The following is a 20,110-nucleotide window of genomic DNA, read 5'->3' on the forward strand; positions in this document are numbered from 1 at the left end:
ACAGCACGTCGCCCGAAGGTCGGCGATTTCGGGCGACCACCAGTATACGTGTCGGCGCGGAACTCTGCGCCGGGTCCGAGGCATGGCCGCATCGCAGACTTCCTTGAGTGAACTGCGCATCCGGCCTGCCAGCTCCTCTACGCTGGCGCCCTCCCTCCTCGCTGCGGAACCCCACCGCTGCACGATTGCGGCCTCCTTGACCAGCTCTCGATCGACCTGGCCGAGAGACCACCTCGGCAACGTGGTCGGCACCCTCTGGGGTTCCGCCGGCCTGCGAGAAGTGGAGATCTCAAATCGGATGTACCGGTGATCCGATAGAGTCTCCACCTCCTCCTCCACTCTCCAATCAACCACTCTGCGTGCTACGACAGCAGTGGCGAACGAAACGTCCACCACGGAACCCCCGTGATGGCGAACGCAGGTGTGAACCTGTCCCCTGTTGAGAAGGGACAGGTTGGAGAGCAGGGCCCACACCTGGACGGCCCTCCCTCGCGGATTCGTGACAGGGTTACCCCAGGCACGCGACTTCGCGTTTAAGTCGCCGAGAACCATTATCGGTTTCGGCGACTGCCTGGCCACCGCAGCTCTGACCAAGCCGAGATAGGTCTCGAACTCAGCCAGGCTGCGGTTAGGGGAGAAGTACGTCCCGACGACGACGTACTCCCCCCACCCCACGACTACGTAGCCCGAACCCCTTTCGATGAGTGAGAGGGGGGGGCCCGTTCCGCTCCTCGTGAGGACCGCTACGGTGTCGTCCAAGTCTCCCAGCCAGTGAGGTAGGGGAGGGACGTAGTAGGGTTCACAGGCCACCGCCAGGTCTACCTGCCACTCCGCCATGGACTGCAGTAGAAGATCCTGAGCCCCGGCGCAGTGGTTGATATTCGTCTGAAGGAAGCTGAAGTCTGCGCTCATGTTGACATTGCAGCTTCCTCCTCAGCCTGGCGTCGTCCGACGTTATTGGTAGTCTGAGTAGCGAGGGCCACCTTACCTTTCGTGATGGGGGGGCTACATTCTTTAGACCCCATCACGTGCCCGGAGGGCTTGCCGGCGTCTGCGCATACTACGCAGCGCAGCTTCCCGGTACATGTAGACGATTTGTGTCCATCAACGCCGCACCGGTAGCAAAGGCTTCCTCGTTCCGCACTGAATGGGCAGAGCAACCTTGTATGGCCTAGACCCATGCACTTGTAGCAGCGCAGAGGGCGCTGCTCCATCACGTACACTCTGGCCGAGCTCCACCCAACCAAAAGACGACCGGTGTCAGCCAGCTTTTTTGCCGCAGTTATTGGACAAGACACGAAGACCATACCCATGGAACCAGGTCCTCGTGAAATATCCCCGCACCTTACCGTTTCAGCGGGGCAACTCCCCTCGCGAACGACTGCGGCAATAATTTTATCTTTAGTGACGGAGTCGTCTAACCCCGTCACCTTGATGTCCACCTTTCTTATGGGGCGAGCAACGTTGGCCACTCCATCCAGCACCGTACGGAGCTTGTCGGCTAGTTTCTCTGCCTGTTCCGTCTGTGCTTTCGGCAGCTCCAACACTCTGGCCCCCGTCGCTGAGCGTCGAACTTTGAGCCCACCATTGATCCCAAGGTCTTGGAGTTTCACGCTCTGCTCAGCGCGCTCCAAGACCTGAGCATACGTGATGCCTTTCTTCTCTGCTTCCGGCTGCAGAGTTAATACCACTGCAGCTGTACGAGGCGCGGACAGCTTAGGCTTAGTTGCCTGTCCTGCCTTAGGCACCATAGGCGCAACTGTGGTGGTTGCAACAGTCGGAAGGGAAGCCTGCTTTCCCTTCTTTCCTTTTTTTACCACAGTGGACCAGGACACCTCCTGGACCATCTGTGGCGGAATTATCTCCGACGTAGGCTGGACGCCTGAGGGACCAGCAATAGATGCCGTCGGAACAGCAGGTGGCGCCCGTTTTGGCGCGGGTGCATCTTTCGGCGGTGGAGCAGGCTGGACAGCCTGCGTGTAGGTCGTAGCAATCTGCTGCGCCACCTCCCGCCTCTTATCCGCAGCTAACGGAGGGCGATGTATTTTTGCGGGAGGCAACCGTTCCTCTAGTGCGGCAAACCGTGCGTTGATCATGTCGCCGACCGAAGAAATTATGGAGGCTTTAAATCTCTCCATTTGAGCATCCTGTGCCGAGCCGGAAGCATCACTTGCCCCTGCCACCTTGGTCCGCATTTCTGCAAACTCGCGGCGATGAGCCTTTACCTCGGCCTTGAGGCTGTCCACCTCCTTGCGCAGGCGGCCATTATCGGCACGGAGCTTTTGCGTCTCCTCGGCTTCTGTCCGAGCTGCTAAGGCGTCTACAATGCCCTGTAGTGCAGCCGCCGACTCCTTCAGCCTCTTTGCAAAGCCACCTTTTAAATTGGTGGACTTTTGGGCCACCTCCAAAATTAGGGCTGCGCTTCGGCCAGCTTGTGCCCGGAGTTCCTCTGCTCCCATCTTCGTGGGATCTTCGGTGTGTACATCCGAGGATGAGGATTCCTCGGAGTCCACGACTACCTGTGGAGCGTCCTTTCGAAACGCCCGACTACGCAGGGACCGCTCGAAAGCCTCCTCTCTGGCCTCGCTGGCCTTGGCTTTCAGCTCAGCCTTTGCCCGAGCGAGGCCACTACCCCGTCCTTTCGCGGTTTTGCCGCGAATCGCAGGCTTGCTCTTCGCAGCCAACCTCACCTCCGTCTCCGTTTCAGAGTCGGAGTTATAAATAGCAAGGCCCCCATAAGGCCGTTTTCTACGAACTAGGGCGTCGGACGACAGCTCAGTGTCGACGTCCATCGCCGAAAACGAAAAACATCTATAAACAAAACAATAAAACAAACGAAAATATTTATAAACAATAATAAATATTAAACTGAAACAATTAAGATCTAAAAAGATCTATTCCACAACAACAATAGGACCAATCCTTAAACAAAACAAGTGTCCGATAAACAAAGCCAATAGTCCAGATGTTACGCGTCAGAGATAACGAAAACCGGCAAGCAGGTGTCGTTTTAAATCTTCAATCGTAAAATCTTATCGCACAATTCAATACAACCTCAGTCGACGACGTCCGAACGTTGAATCAAATAGACTTCAGGTCTAGTTGAGCTCTAGGAGTGCTGATAAAATTAAAATTTGTTACAACATAGCTCAAATGAGTTTATATATTACCATTAGACGCTATTATTCTCGAAATACCATTTGGCGATGATTAGGCTCTCACTCTTTTCATTAAAACTCCCAAGGTATCAAGTGTCACAACTTCAGAACAGACTCAGTAACCTAACGAACCTCACCTCTTCATTATGACGTTTAATTTCAGAAGGCTCAATAAAGGACCAACTTTGATTGTGGTTAAAGTTCTTCAAATTGTATCGTAAAGAGAATGTTGAGCACTCTCTTTAGACAAGAAAGATGTAAAAGAGATAATCTCATAAATGGCACAAACAACTGACATATGTGCTAGACTCAAAGCGGTGTTCCCATACAAAATAAAGCATAATCTTGATTTTAATACAACAAATTAGATGAGACAACTTTGTAATGAGACATACAAAAATGTAGCAAACACTGTTAAAAATTAATATATCAGTATATTATTTTTTATTTTTTATTTTATGGAATAGGTTGGCGGACGAGCATATGAGCCACCTGATGATAAGTGGTCATCATCACCCATAGACAATGACGCTGTAAGAAATATTAACTATTCCTTACATCGCCGATGCGCCACCAACCTTGGGAACTAAGATGATATGTCCCTTGTGTCTGTAGTTACACTGGCTCACTCACCCTTCAAACCGGAACACAACAATACTGCGTATTCTTGTTTAGCGGTAGAATATCTGATGAGTGGGTGGTACCTACCCAGGTGGGCTTGCACAAAGCCGTACTACCAAGTAGGTGGTAGTAGGGCTTTGTGTGGTAGGAAATTTTAAAATATTAAAAATTCATACCAGAAACGGAAAAAATAGTAATGCGAATATATTTAATTAACGTCATTTTATCTTCCCGCTCGTATTGAACGAATATATAGATAATAAAGTACTCTAATTTACGAAATCAATGATCGACCTCAGAGACGCGCGGTCATTGATAAAATAATCTATATCAACTCCATACACTCTACAATAAACACGAAATGGAATTAATAATTAAAATACATTGTGCTAAAATACTATAAGAATTATGTCACATGAAGTGGAGAATATATTCGAGGTATGTGAAATAAAACGATACTGCATATTTATGTGATTGTGTCCTTTACAGAAACATATGATTTATAATATTGCAAATACTACATAAATATAAAAATAGAATGTACAATGAAAATTTGTGGAATAAAATATTATATCATTATTTAATTTTGCCTCCAAACATATTATGAGCTCAACTGAAGTTTTGTTACTAAATCTTTATTTAGTATTTTAATAAATTAATGATTCAATAGCTTACTTTATATAGTAGGGTTAGTTTATTATAATCAAAGATATAAACAAGGTCTTCCCATACTTTTGCAATATAAAAACAATAACAGATATAGACGAGAATCATTTTTTTTAAATTATGAACAAGACAAATGCAATTCTTAAACATGCATGAATGAAATACCAACAATTACTTTCACCGAAACTTTGATAACAATCGATTTTCAACGAATAAGGAGGGACACTTTTTATTTAATTCGACAGTATCGATTCAGCTTACTTTCTGTAGCACACATCAGACACTGTTTGAATTTATGAATTTTAATAAGATTGTTCATTGGCGATAGTATCTTTTGTTGGTTGGTTAATAATTTAATTTAAATGTTGTCTTCTATATAGTATCACATTATGGTAGTTTAGATTATGCTTGATTATCGGTTTTTGTCACGAATGCTATAAAATCAATTAACACAATACTGCACAAACACTAGCTTATAAGGGCTCTATTTTAATGATATGTAAAGGAATATTTACAATAAAGTAATTATCTATGCGATTTCTTAGATATTACTATTAATACTATTGTTATTATAGACTAAAGTACTGGTTTTTATGGTAAATACATGATTTTACTTATATAAGCAGTACAAGGTTAGGTTACGTATACAATATCGGTATAGGTATTTATATATGTTTGAACTTTTTGTTTTCGTTTAGAGTTCTTCATGTATTAAATGGAATTAAAAGTAAAATATATAGTTTCCTGCTGGTTATTTTTCGTATATGGTATAATTCGCATTCCGAACTCGTGATAGCATCATTTACAATTTGAAAATATTGAAGGTACTAGAATAATTAATGTTTATGTGGATATAACAATTAAAAAACAAAACTTATCCATTCCAGGGTGATTACATATGGATCGAGCCGGTGTCAGGGCGCGAGTTCGACGTCGCCATCGGAGCACGCGTGCTCGCCGCGGAGGGGCGGCGCATACGCGTGCGCGACGACGATGGCAACGAGCAGTGGCTGCCGCCGGAGAGGCGCATCAAGGCGATGCACGCCACCTCAGTGCACGGCGTCGAGGACATGATCTCCTTGGGCGATCTCCACGAAGCCGGCATACTGAGGAATCTGCTCATCCGATACAATGACAACCTCATTTATGTGAGTAGGGATGATGTTGATGATAATATAATACAATCCATCGCTATAAACAAATTTATATTATACATATATTTTTAAATGTCATAATATTTTTCTATTATAATAAAAAAAAAACAAATATATTTTACTGCGTAACTTCTCCCTAAACAATAAGTTTTGACATAATTCGTGGGTATATTTTTAAGACAATTACATCACCGACATTTTCGTACAGTGTCTAAAAGATATATTTTGTGATTTGAAGAAATCAATAAAAGTTATGGTCGATGTTTCCAGACGTATACGGGTTCAATATTGGTGGCCGTGAATCCCTACCAAATATTACCAATTTATACAGCAGACCAAATCAAGTTATATAAGGAGAGGAAAATAGGTGAACTACCCCCACATATCTTTGCCATCGGTGATAATGCCTACGCACACATGCGTCGGTACGGGCAGGATCAGTGCATTGTTATCAGCGGGGAGTCGGGGGCGGGGAAGACCGAATCAACGAAGTTAATTCTGCAGTACCTCGCCGCTATTAGTGGAAAACATTCTTGGATAGAACAACAGGTACATTTCCAATTTTGTTTCTTGGAGAAAAAAAAAACAGTTATAAACGTCATTATTTAAATAATAATTAATAATTCTATCCTACAATATGTGATTACAAAATTATAGAAATATAAAAGTATTGTTTTATTATTTCAGATTTTGGAGGCAAATCCTATTCTAGAAGCTTTTGGTAACGCTAAAACCGTGCGGAACGATAATTCGTCGCGTTTTGGTAAATATATCGACATCCACTTCAACAACAACGGTGTCATCGAAGGAGCCAAAATAGAACAATATTTATTAGAAAAGTCTAGGATAGTGTCGCAAGGGACAGATGAGAGAAATTATCACGTATTTTATTGTCTGCTCGCGGGTTTATCGAGAGAAGAAAAGAAGAAACTAGAGTTAACGGAACCATCAGAGTACCGCTATTTATCAGGGGTGAGCAAGACCACTCATAATATTATTAGATTAAAAACAATTGTGAATTAAAAATATAATAATCTCAATCTAACAGAATATACTCTAAATAATTATAAATAAATGCATCATTTTCAGGGTGGCAGCTTCACTTGCGAAGGCAGAGATGACGCTGCTGAATTTGCAGATATCCGCTCCGCGATGAAAGTGCTATTATTTACTGAAGCGGAAATATGGGAAATTTTAAGACTGCTTGCAGCTGTATTACATACTGGAAATATCAAATACGAGGCAACTGTAGTTGATAATTTAGATGCAACAGAAATTATAGAACAAGCAAACGTTAAGAGAGTCGCGCATCTTTTAGGGGTACCAACACAGTCTCTTATTGATGCCCTAACTAGAAAAACTTTATTTGCTCACGGAGAAACAGTTGTGTCTACTCTAAGTAGGGACCAGTCGGTTGATATAAGAGATGCTTTTGTTAAAGGTATTTATGGACGTTTGTTCGTGACTATCGTAAGAAAAATTAACGCTGCAATTTATAAACCCAAATCAACAACACGAACAGCTATCGGTGTACTTGATATATTCGGTTTTGAAAACTTTGATCAGAATAGTTTCGAACAATTTTGTATTAACTTTGCAAATGAAAATCTTCAACAGTTCTTTGTAAGGCACATATTTAAGTTAGAACAGGAGGAATACAATCATGAGGGGATCAATTGGCAACACATAGAATTCGTTGACAACCAAGACGCTTTAGATCTGATTGCTTTGAAACAGTTAAACATAATGGCGTTAATAGACGAAGAGTCCAAATTCCCAAAAGGTACAGATCAAACTATGTTAGCGAAGTTACATAAAACGCATGGCTCACATAGAAACTACCTCAAACCTAAGTCAGACATAAACACAAGCTTTGGCCTGAATCATTTTGCTGGTATCGTGTTTTACGACACACGAGGTTTCCTGGAAAAAAATCGTGACACTTTTAGTGCTGACTTATTACAGTTGATTCACATTTCAACAAATAAGTTCCTACAGCAAATATTTCAAGAAGACATAATTATGGGTTCGGAAACGCGAAAACGAACTCCAACATTATCTACACAATTTAAAAAATCATTAGACTTACTCATGAGAACTCTAGGAACTTGTCAACCGTTCTTCATACGATGCATCAAGCCAAATGAGTTTAAAAAACCCATGATGTTCGATCGAGGATTGTGCTGCAGGCAGTTGAGATATTCTGGAATGATGGAAACCATCAGAATCAGAAGAGCCGGGTATCCAATTAGGCATAGTTTTAAGGAATTTGTTGAACGGTATAGATTTTTGATATCTGGAGTACCGCCTGCCCATAAAACCGAATGTCGGGCTGCAACTGCAAAAATTTGCGCAACTGTCCTCGGCAAATCTGATTACCAGCTAGGTCACACCAAAGTATTTTTGAAAGATGCTCATGATTTATTCCTCGAACAAGAAAGAGATAGAGTGCTCACTCGTAAGATACTAATATTGCAAAGATCTATTCGCGGGTGGGTGTACAGGAGACGCTTTTTGAAAATGAGAGCGGCCGCTATTTTAATACAGCGTCACTGGAGAGGAAAATTACAAAGAATTCGTTACAACAAAATGAAGGTCGGATACGCGAGATTGCAAGCACTTATTCGCGCTAGAGTTTTGGCTCATCGGTTTAGACATTTACGCGGACATATAGTTTCATTACAGGTATGTGCAATTCTTTATTAACAAACATTAGAATATTAAATGAAAGTATACTTACTTATTAAAATATTTTCAGGCAGCCGCTCGTGGTTATCTGGTCCGACGCTCATACGGTCACAAGATGTGGGCGATAGTGAAGATACAAAGCCACGTGAGACGTCTAATTGCTATGCGTCGTTACCGAAGACTGAAACAGGAGGCCAAAGCACACAACGAGGCCTTGCGCTTGCGCAGGCAGGAGGAGCAGCGCTTGCAGCACCAGGGGAACACGCGCGCCAAAGAGATTGCGGAGCAGAATTACAGGGTAAGTGGAATATTAAACAAAAACTTCACAAATATGCTCTTCGAAATTGTGATATAGAGTGAAATGTGATAGTTGTGATTCATGTAGTAGCATATTCTATTATATATCTATAAAAATAGTTAACTTGTGTTTCAAATTCATTAAAACAGACTTTTAAACTTTGCTATCAAACATCATAAATTCTTGTCTAAAAAATTTGTAATCGGTGTTATTTGCAAAAAAAATGCTGTAACAATGTAAATACATTAACGACGGTGAGATATTTTTTATTAAATATGCAACTGATATTCACATATAGTTACGTAGATTATCTGATAACATGATTATCGCTGATTTCAAAGATATAATATAGATAATCGATTTGAAATCAGTCAATCAATGCAGTTGGCATTTGTTCCGCTTGAAACTACAGTCAAATTTAATTTGATAGAAATTGGTGTTGTAGTCGATTGTAAGATTATCTAATTTAATAAGTATGAGTTTGGAATTTACATTTTCTTTTGTTATTTCTTGAAGGTAAGTATATACATTTTGTATTTATGCTTATAGTAATAGCCTTTATTTAACAATCTTGCATAATTCATTTTTTTATATCTGATACTACTTTCGCCAATATTATAAGCCAAACCGAAAGCTCAACAAAAAGTGTGACCTTCTTTGGGATCACAAAGTGTCGTCCTTCTCCATGTAATACCTGATCTTTTTATAGCATCTTCCAACCTACGCAGTTGTATTCCTTTCTTTCTTTTGTTTTGGAAACTATTCAGTTACGTCCTTGGTCCCTTGTGATGTGACCCTCTTAACTCCATTTTATTTTTTTAATGCAATAGTACATCAGTAACACCGATTTGATTCCAAATCGTTTCGAGTTTTACATTCTTTCCATACCATCTTGACGAATCTCTAGTTTGCGTATATTCTTTAGCATCCATTTGTACTAACGAATACAATATCTAATCGAATCAATTATTTTTTATATATATTAGCGGTTCGTCGGGATTTTTCACTACTTCTTTTATAATAGTAATGATAAATAAATATTAGACAACATCACAGACATTACTCTGATCTGATCCCAGTGTAAGCAGCTTAAGCACTTGTGCTATGGAAAATCAGATGTAACGACGATACCACAAACACCCAGACCCAAGACAACATAGAAAACTAATTAACTTTTTTTCCTTCGATTTGGCTGGAAATCGAAAACCGGTGTGCACACTACTCGACCACGGAGGATGTCAAAATCTTATATACCCTTCTATTCCCTTTGTCTAGTGCTTGATTATTAATGGTTATACGTCTAGCGACTAGTCGTATAAAATATTATTAATTTCAAATTTAGCCTATATAATATATAATTACATTCATTATTTTTAATCAGAATTGTATAATAGATCATAAAAATAAATCAAACGATGATTAATTTTATATTTATCGTATTATTCTTTCATCGTATATTATAAGTTAACTTAAAATGCACTCTACACGTTCGATCGTAAATTAAATTTTACGACTGCCCAACGTAACTAACGAAATAGATTACCTAAAACATCATACACCTGATATATACTAAGCTTACGTAAGCTATCGATCTTAATCGAGCATATAGTGTTATACAATTACCGACCTGGATGTGGTTGGATAACGCTCTGGCCAGTCGAACTACGTAAATCGAACCTCTTTTATTTAGTATAGTCTTTAGCAACGATCAGACGTATTATACGTTAACATGTGGTTAAATCACGATGATATTGATGAAACACAGAATTATGGTTTCATACTTCACGACCATAAAAGGCAACCAGAAAACTGGGCGAGTAATACTTGTCGATATATGTCACTTTCTCTACTTATTAACACATGTGCTGAAGTAATTTAAAACTATTAAACGGCTTATGTTGTAATAGGATAGAAGTAAAGACTATAAGTAGATCGAATGCCAATTTTAATGCAGTATTGGTTCCTTTGTCATATTGTTTGCATCCACGATTTTGTATCTAGGTTAAGTTGTTTTAAACAACAGATGTTTAATATATTGTATAAAATGTTGCCATCAGGAACGTATGTATGAACTGGAGAGGCGTGAAGCTGAATTAGTTCAAGAGGAAAAACGGCAACTAGAAGCTAAAAGAACGTTACTACAAGAGGCAGCTCGTAAACAAGACGAGCCAGTAGATGACAGTAAATTAGTGGAAGCCATGTTCGATTTTCTTCCCGACTCTAGCAGTGAGGCACCTGCTCCGAAAGATACATCTGTATTTAGCGATCTACCGCAACAGAGAGCCGATCAACAAGAGGTAAATATAGTTATCTAAACAAAGAACTAAGGGACAATAAAAATAAACAACTATTTTATTTTTTTTCAATGATCTGCAGATGGTGACACCAATGCAAACGACCTCAGAAGATGAAGAGGATCTATCAGAGTTCAAATTCCAAAAGTTTGCAGCTACATATTTCCAGGGCAATGTCACACATCAATATTCTAGAAAACCTTTAAAACATCCATTGTTACCACTACATACACAAGGAGATCAACTGGTAAATATAAAAATGTCATTGATAATAATTAAAAATAAGCCTTAAATATTTTAATGACTAGGCAATTTTAATAAGACTTACGTATTTTTTTCAGTACGATTAGATATTATTCAAATTGTTTACTAGACTTTACACAGCCTTAATTATTTGTGACTTATTAATTATATTTAACACACGTAATTGCTTTTGAATAACAAAATACAATAACGTAACATATTATCGCGATAAGCGAATAAATCAGATAAGTCTAATGGACTATAGTAATAACGTGCTTACGAGAGATTGTGATCTGCTTTTAGGCGGCCCAAGCGCTATGGATTACAATTCTGCGTTTCACTGGAGACTTACCGGAGCCAAGGTATCATACAATGGATAGAGATAACACATCAGTAATGTCTAAAGTAACCGCTACACTTGGCCGGAATTTCATAAGGTCCAAGGAATTCCAGGAAGCGCAAATGATGGGCGTCGACCCTGATGCGTATATGAACAAACAAAAACCGAGATCCATCAGGCATAAGCTGGTTTCATTAACTTTAAAGAGAAAAAATAAACTTGGCGAAGACGTCAGAAGAAAATTACAGGTTCAGTATACTTTTATTACAAACTTTAAATGTTTATTATCCAGCTAAGTCAACTTAAATATCAAATCGTTTTCAGGATGAAGAATATACGGCTGATAGTTATCAGTCATGGTTAGAATCTCGGCCGACGTCGAATTTAGAAAAACTTCATTTCATTATAGGTCATGGTATCCTACGAGCGGAATTGAGGGACGAGATATACTGTCAAATATGCAAGCAATTAACAAACAATCCGTCTAAATCGTCTCACGCTCGTGGCTGGATTTTACTATCATTGTGCGTTGGTTGTTTCGCTCCAAGTGAAAAGTTCGTGAATTACCTTAGAGCCTTTATTAGAGAAGGCCCTCCTGGTTATGCACCATACTGTGAAGACCGACTTAAAAGAACATTCAACAATGGAACAAGGAATCAGCCCCCATCTTGGCTAGAACTTCAAGCTACAAAATCTAAAAAACCTATAATGTTACCCATTACATTCATGGATGGCAATACGAAGACATTATTGGCTGACTCAGCGACGACCGCGAGAGAACTTTGTAATCAGCTATCGGATAAGATTGGTCTTCGTGATCAATTTGGATTTTCATTATACATTGCATTGTTTGATAAAGTAAGTTCACTTGGCAGTGGTGGTGACCACGTTATGGATGCCATATCGCAGTGCGAGCAGTATGCGAAAGAACAAGGTGCACAAGAACGAAATGCTCCGTGGAGGTTGTTCTTCCGGAAAGAAATATTTGCTCCATGGCACGATCCTACGGAAGATCAAGTAGCAACAAATCTTATTTACCAGCAAGTTGTTAGAGGTGTAAAGTTTGGAGAATATAGATGTGATAAGGAAGAAGACTTAGCAATGATCGCTGCTCAGCAGTATTATATCGAGTACAGCCAAGACATGAACACGGAACGTCTTTATACTTTATTGCCAAACTACATTCCCGATTACTGTTTGACTGGAGTCGAAAAGGCAGTTGATCGATGGGGTGCTCTAGTGGTTACAGCGTATAAAAAAAGTTACTATGTGAAAGAAAAAGTTCCTGCGTATAGAGTTAAAGAAGACGTAGTTAGCTATGCGAAGTTCAAATGGCCTTTACTATTTTCTAGGTTTTATGAAGCTTACAGAAATTCGGGACCAAATCTACCTAAGAACGATGTGATTATAGCTGTTAATTGGACCGGTGTGTACGTTGTAGACGATCAAGAGCAGGTTCTGCTTGAACTATCATTCCCTGAAATAACAACGGTTTCAAGTCAGAAAACTAATAAAGTATTCACACAGACATTTAGTTTATCTACGGTGCGTGGTGAAGAATTCACCTTCCAAAGTCCTAATGCAGAAGATATTCGTGATTTGGTTGTTTATTTCTTAGAAGGCTTAAAGAAAAGGTCTAAATTTGTTATTGCGTTGCAAGATTATAAAGCACCTGGAGAAGGTTCTAGTTTCTTGACTTTCCAAAAGGGAGACCTGATTGTTCTGGAAGAAGATAGTACAGGTGAATCGGTTCTAAATAATGGATGGTGTATTGGTCGTTGCGAAAGGTCTATGGAGAGAGGTGATTTTCCAGCCGAAACTGTTTACGTATTACCTGCCTTAAGTAAGCCACCACCGGATATATTAGCATTATTCTGTCAAGAGGGTGCACAGCACGGAAGACGAGCTCCCACGAGTACATTTAATGGTACAGAATCTAGAGATAAACCTCATAATTTGTTAGAATACGCTTTAGACCATTTTAGATTACCGCCAAAAAGAACAACGTCGAAAGCTCTTACGCTGTCAACAGCGAAGCGGGGAGCTGAGGAGTTATGGAGACATGCAAGAGAGCCTATCAAACAACCATTACTTAAAAAATTACAAGCCAAAGAGGAATTAGCTGAGGAAGCTTGTTTTGCCTTTACAGCCATACTCAAGTATATGGGAGATCTTCCCTCGAAACGACCTCGTATTGGTAACGAATACACAGACCACATCTTTGATGGCCCACTTAAGCATGAAATCTTACGGGACGAAATTTACTGTCAGGTAATGAAACAACTAACAGACAACAGAAATAGAATGTCAGAAGAACGAGGTTGGGAGCTAATGTGGCTGGCCACAGGGCTTTTCGCGTGTAGTCAAGGTCTCCTGAGGGAATTAACATTGTTCCTTAGGACTAGAAGATATCCAATTGCTCAAGATTCATTACAAAGACTTCAGAAAACATTACGGAATGGACAAAGGAAATATCCTCCCCATCAAGTCGAAGTAGAAGCAATACAACACAAAACGACTCAGATATTCCACAAAGTCTATTTCCCAGACGATACAGACGAGGCGTTTGAAGTCGATTCATCCACGAGAGCAAAGGACTTCTGTCAAAACATCGCGCAAAGATTAAATCTTAGATCTAGTGAAGGCTTTAGTTTGTTTGTTAAAATAGCGGATAAGGTGATATCTGTGCCGGAGGGCGATTTTTTCTTCGACTTTGTTCGTCATCTCACTGATTGGATTAAAAAAGCTCGACCGACAAGAGACGGCATCACTCCTCAATTCACGTACCAGGTAAGACATTTATACAAATTGAATTGATATACCAACAATCATTTCAATTCAATTCATTACTTGGTGGTAGGGCTTTGTGCGAGCCCGTCTGGGTAGGCACCACCCACTCATCTGTTATTCTACCGCCAAATAACAGTAGTCAGTATTGTTGTGTTCCGGTTTGAAGGGTGAGTGAGCCAGTGTAACTACAGGCACAAGGGACATAACATCTTAGTTCCCAAGGTTAGTGGCGCAGTGACGATGTAAGGAATAATTAATATTTCTCACAGCGTCATTGTCTATGGGTGATGGTGACCACTTACCATCAGGTGGCCCATATGCTCGTCCGCCAACCTATACCATAAAAAAAAAATCAATATTATTCACACAATCATTTTGCTTAACGTTCAAATAAAAATCTTATAAATATTAAAGTTATAACCTTATCCTCATAACAGGTGTTCTTCATGAAGAAACTCTGGACAAATACGGTGCCTGGCAAGGACCGCGCCGCGGACGTCATCTTCCACTTCCACCAAGAGCTGCCCAAGCTGCTGCGCGGCTACCACCGCTGCGGGCGCGACGAGGCCGCCCGACTCGCCGCTCTGGCCTACCGCGCTCGCTTCGGAGAAAACAAGCAGGAGCTGCAGGCTATTCCGTATGTATTCGTACTCCTCATTGTTCTTTATTCTTATAAATATCGGAATAAACTTAGAAAGTCCAAGACTTTATTTGTTATCATACGGTTAATTTTCATATTTTGAGTCGTCTTGTTTTCGATACTGTTTTTGGCACGAGTAGCTATTTTATTTTGTCAAGTTTTACATTCTTATCTTTGTACAAGACAAGTCTATCGTTAGATAAGTGACAAGTCTTAACTAGTTAAGACTTATCACTTATTCAGTAGTAAGGGTGTCATAATTTAATATATTATTTAGTTTTTTAAAAAAATTATATATGACAGGCATATTGAATGTAACTTTAAAAAATGGCATCATATAAGTATCATCTACAAAAAGAGTAACTACTGAGTTTTGCCGTAGCCGAGAGTTGTCGGTACTTCTCGATAGAATCTTCATTAGGGACCGGTGGAAGCTTTACTTAATATAGTTGTTAAATGACGATTCAAAAGTGCTTGAAAAAACCTACTTAATAAAGTATGTTTAGATTTGATTTATATGCAATACGAATAGTTTAGAAGTTATAATGTCTTAGATAATTCGATGGAATAGGATCTTAAAGGAATTTGCTTTCATAATATAGAAATAATACGATTTAGAGTACAACAATTAAAACGGTTTATTGAAAAAAGTGCAAGTGACATAACGAATTGACAAGCGCATAGAAAAAGTTAAGAGATGGACAATAAGAATTATTAAAGAGGTTAGGCGTTGTTTATATTCTTCCAATACATAAGAACATTTGTCAAAAACATAAAATACATGAATGTAGGTACGTGGAATACAAATATCTAAATATTCAAAAACAGATCAAGTGGGCGTCAGGATGACGTGGAGATGGTTCTGTTTATCTTCTATTTTATGCAGATTAATGTTTTAATAATAAATATTAATGGGAACTCGAAAATTTCATACAATTAACAAGTCTAGTGTCAAATGCAGTGTAAGATACAAGATATTGATTTACTAAAGAATTGTTACTTAATTATTATTATTTAAGACCTTAGATATACACAAAGATGAATTAAAAATAGTTACTGCTTAAATCTTGACTGCGTAAAATGGTGGTAAGATTATTAGCAGTATATTCCCTTTGAATCAATTCCCATCCTCTGGATAAAAAGCGAACCAGCCCTTCTTTTTGTCACTAGTGGAGGCAATAAGGCGAGTTATGCTAATAGCATATTTTGTTGGGATACAATTAACAATGTAATACACAAAAATAAATAAAATACTGCATAAGTGTTAGGCACAATATGCGGTAGAAGAGAAAGGCGAGCTACGAAAGCGTCACTGCTATTGACGCGTTCCTTAGAGCTAAGAGCTAGCAGGCACTGGTGATTTTTGTCATGGTGACTGTTTCGTCACTCTTGTCAAGTCCGTGAATATGTATGGAGTTGCGCGCATGTTACGACGTCACAATTGGGTGACATTTGTGTACGCTGACCGGCGAAGAAGCCCGTGACGAAACTGTCAGCGTCTTTACGTTTTTTCATAGCAATACGCGCACTAGCGACAAATTTGTCAATTTCGTCGTCAGTCTTTCGCCACTTGCATTTTGACTGCCGACTTTGGCGCGCGAAAAATGGCGTCATCATCTTTTCAAAACGTAAACATTCGTGAAGACGATATTGATAATGATGTTCGAATAGAAGAAGTAGAAAAGAGACCAGCTCTTTATGATAAAAAATTGAAAGAGTATTCAGATATTCATGAAAATTAAAGCTTGGAAAGAAATTAATACCCAATATTCTCTTCGAAATCCATGGTGGCAAATGACACTTAGATTTCGAAAATGTTTTGTCACTGTCTCTATTAATGAATGCATTCCACTTTGGAAACGTGACAAACACTTTAAAGTCACCGTGACAAAAATCACCAGTGCGCGCTAGCTCTAAGTTGTCATTAATATACGTACATATTAAATACAGTCCATACCAAAATATTTAAACAATCCTTTATTTTTAAAAATATAAGCGTGTTCATTTTCATTTTTGTATAACAAAAAATATTGTTGTCGCAAACATTTCTTTAGTTTTTTTTCTCGTACTGCCGTGTAAGTAGGTTTTATAAATACCACAACACCCTATAATTGATAGAATTCAAGTTCTGAACCTAAATTGGGAATATATTTGTATTAACAACTGTAATAGCGCTAAAACCTGTGTATATGGGTATACACTTTACCAGATAATATAAATTAATAATAATAAATGAAATGTATTGATATTATTTAAAATCAGAATTCATTTGGCAACGCTATTCATTTGTGATTACATTAATAAATGTGTAAATTTGGCTTCTTTCTTCAGACTACTCATATCATTGTCCGTAACAAGACAGGGTATATAATTGAGAATTTTAAATACGTCATCAAAAATACATAGTAAGGACACTAAAAGATAGGCTTTTAATATGTCATATTTCACTTTTTTTATAGACAAATGCTTCGTGAATTGATCCCAGCGGATCTGATTAAACTCCAAAGCTCAGCTGACTGGAAACGAGCGATAGTAGCCTCCTACAACCAGGACGCTGGAATGACACCAGAGGACGCCAAGATCACTTTCCTCAAGGTCATATACCGGTGGCCGACGTTCGGTTCCGCATTCTTCGAAGTTAAGCAGACCACGGAACCGAATTATCCAGAACTGCTACTCATTGCCATCAACAAGCACGGTGTCAGCTTAATACACCCTCAGTCAAAGGTAAACAGCTATTTTTCAATTTATCATATTATTATTTATTTACTGTTTTAGAATATTCAATATGTTAAGATAGCTTTCCGTATAAATTCAAATATATACATATATTTAAGGAACCTATTAAAACCTCCTTTAACTAATTTTATTGGTAATTTTGTAATTTCAGGATATTCTGGTCACACATCCGTTTACAAGGATTTCGAATTGGTCATCTGGCAACACATACTTCCACATGACCATCGGTAACCTCGTTCGAGGTTCGAAGCTCCTCTGTGAGACATCGCTCGGATACAAAATGGACGATTTGCTCACGTCGTATATTTCCCTCATGCTTACTAACATGAATAAACAACGATCCATGCGAGTAAAATAAATAAATTATTGAGGATCTCGAACGATAAAAAATACGTATAAAATTGAACTGTTATTTTTTTAACGCGTAGTGATAAGTTCTCTCGCTTTTTGGCGGAATATTTAATATCTGTGGTTGCTTGAATAAATTTACCGTTTAGTGCTACGGAGTGTGTGCGATACAAATTAAAATTTATACGATATTAACAATCGCATTTCAATATATACACATCACATTATATACCAGTTAATTTGTTAAAGAAAATAGTACCGCTTATGGGTAACATCAATTTATACTGAGTCTAAGGAATTGTATGAAAAATATATTTATATACTTCTTATAAATAATCCGTCCAGAATGAGATATATTCTTATTAAAAATTAATATTAATATATTATCTACGAAAAATATTCCAATACCTAATTTTTTTATCGAACGTATTAACGATTTTAATTTTAGTACAATAATTTTGATATTAACGATATAAACAAATTTAGAAAATAATATTTAAGTTATACGATATAGGATATGTACACGTTTCTATGATAAAGCCGAAACATCTCGTCCTATATCTTGAGTTATATATCTATAATAACCCAATTTTTCTCGTATTATGCGACATTGTGTATATTAATATAAGGAAAGATCTGTTATTTCTATCTCTATAATCGGTTATGGTTGAATTACGTGAATATTTGGATTTCGTTTTGATGTCTGGAAGTGGCATAACTACATATAACATGGCCCCCAAATATTTTTATGATTCGTAAAAATGTTGCTTATATTTTCAGTAAGCATTTCTTGGATATACCGTTTTTCTTTGTTTTATTATATAACTGCATGCTAATGAGAAGGCCCTCTGATATAGAGGGACGTGGGGGCCTTGTTATTTTACTAGTAAAACCACTAGAACAATTGCTGATAAATGCTATTTTTTTTTAATAAAACTGTTAATTATCGGACATAAAAATGATTAAACATTAATTTTGAATGAAGTACTTAAAAGGTTCGCGCGTAATTGATTTCAGCTACAAAATTTGAATAATAATGTAATTTGAGGTTGTTTACGAAACCGCCTTAACGAAGTTAGCGTTGACATTTATAAATTGATTTCTCATTAACGCTATTATAATGCTATTCACTTACAACTTACCAGCATAAACAAATTATATTTATTTGTATTAGCTAAGAAATATATATTGTAAAATTATCGATGTTATGCCATGAGTTCGGAGACAATATTCCTTTGTTTTATATTTTGCTTAAAAATAAATGTGGTATTTGTGAGTGGTTGTAAACATGAGTCACAATGATGTCTGCCTTTTATTTACCCCTGTTTATTCAATGACTATTAAGGGGACTACAGGAGCTAATTGCCCTTGAGAATCACGCGCACACACTTACACTAACGACAAAAACGGCATGTCCCCGCGCGCACTACGCTTAGCGAGGCGGCGAGGTTACGCCTGAATATTCCAATAGATGGCGCCGAACCGCCGCGCGCCGCGCCGAGCGAAAGCGAAGCGAAGTCAATTCTATCAATTCTATCAATCACAGATTTCATAAAAATAGACAGGACAACAGAATTATTTTAATTTCTTTGTGTCATTTAAAAAATTATGATAAAATTAAACTGAATTAATTAAACTTAAATTATTATTATTTTATGTACAAAAAATAGTTAATTTAAACATTTTTTTCTTTAATTTTTACTGTATCAATTCAATTAGTTGTAATACTAAATATTAAATCGTACCTATTTTTAAATTTTGTAAGTTTGTTAAGCGATTTATTAAATAAAATTAGAACTGTTCGTAATTTGTACATTGACAAAAAGCGTAGAGTTTGTTCGTTTTACTAATATCGGTACACAAAGAAAAAAAATTAAGTTAAAAAAGTCAGCATCAAAAAGTTACTATAAAAATAATATCGTCAAGTCGGTTTAGTAGAATTATTGGTTAACTCGGTCAATCACAGTGGGTTTAGTCATAAATCTCATAAAAATAGTTTGGATATTAGAATTATTTGTATTGTTTTTGACTGATATTTGAAATAAAACTGATTCAATTAAATTCAAATATTTTTATTTATTTTTGGTTTAACAAAAAAACAAATAAATTTCGTTTCAATTTTTTTATTAAA

At 38.2% G+C, this 20,110-nt stretch overlaps 1 protein-coding gene across 2 annotated transcripts in view; it reads left to right on the top strand.

The window, feature by feature from the left end:
- The window catches only part of LOC124531125 (myosin-VIIa), a 46,385-nt gene extending 27,104 nt beyond the window's left edge, over positions 1 to 19,281 (top strand). The window contains exons 1-13 of one of the 2 annotated variants that reach the window (XM_047105587.1): positions 4,117 to 4,217; positions 5,333 to 5,593; positions 5,870 to 6,148; positions 6,287 to 6,571; positions 6,689 to 8,284; positions 8,358 to 8,585; positions 10,643 to 10,882; positions 10,962 to 11,126; positions 11,426 to 11,710; positions 11,787 to 14,252; positions 14,690 to 14,889; positions 17,352 to 17,619; positions 17,783 to 19,281. In XM_047105587.1, coding sequence (XP_046961543.1) covers positions 4,188 to 4,217; positions 5,333 to 5,593; positions 5,870 to 6,148; positions 6,287 to 6,571; positions 6,689 to 8,284; positions 8,358 to 8,585; positions 10,643 to 10,882; positions 10,962 to 11,126; positions 11,426 to 11,710; positions 11,787 to 14,252; positions 14,690 to 14,889; positions 17,352 to 17,619; positions 17,783 to 17,989 — 6,510 coding nt within the window. In that variant the 5' untranslated portion in view covers positions 4,117 to 4,187 and the 3' untranslated portion in view covers positions 17,990 to 19,281. Of the gene's footprint in view, positions 1 to 4,116; positions 4,218 to 5,332; positions 5,594 to 5,869; positions 6,149 to 6,286; positions 6,572 to 6,688; positions 8,285 to 8,357; positions 8,586 to 10,642; positions 10,883 to 10,961; positions 11,127 to 11,425; positions 11,711 to 11,786; positions 14,253 to 14,689; positions 14,890 to 17,351; positions 17,620 to 17,782 lie in introns of those variants that run through there. The other variant, XM_047105588.1, reaches the window with a different exon arrangement.
- Positions 19,282 to 20,110: the final 829 nt, after the last annotated feature.

Source organism: Vanessa cardui, chromosome 7 (genome assembly GCF_905220365.1).
Source record: "Vanessa cardui chromosome 7, ilVanCard2.1, whole genome shotgun sequence".
Lineage (NCBI taxonomy): Eukaryota > Metazoa > Arthropoda > Insecta > Lepidoptera > Nymphalidae > Vanessa > Vanessa cardui.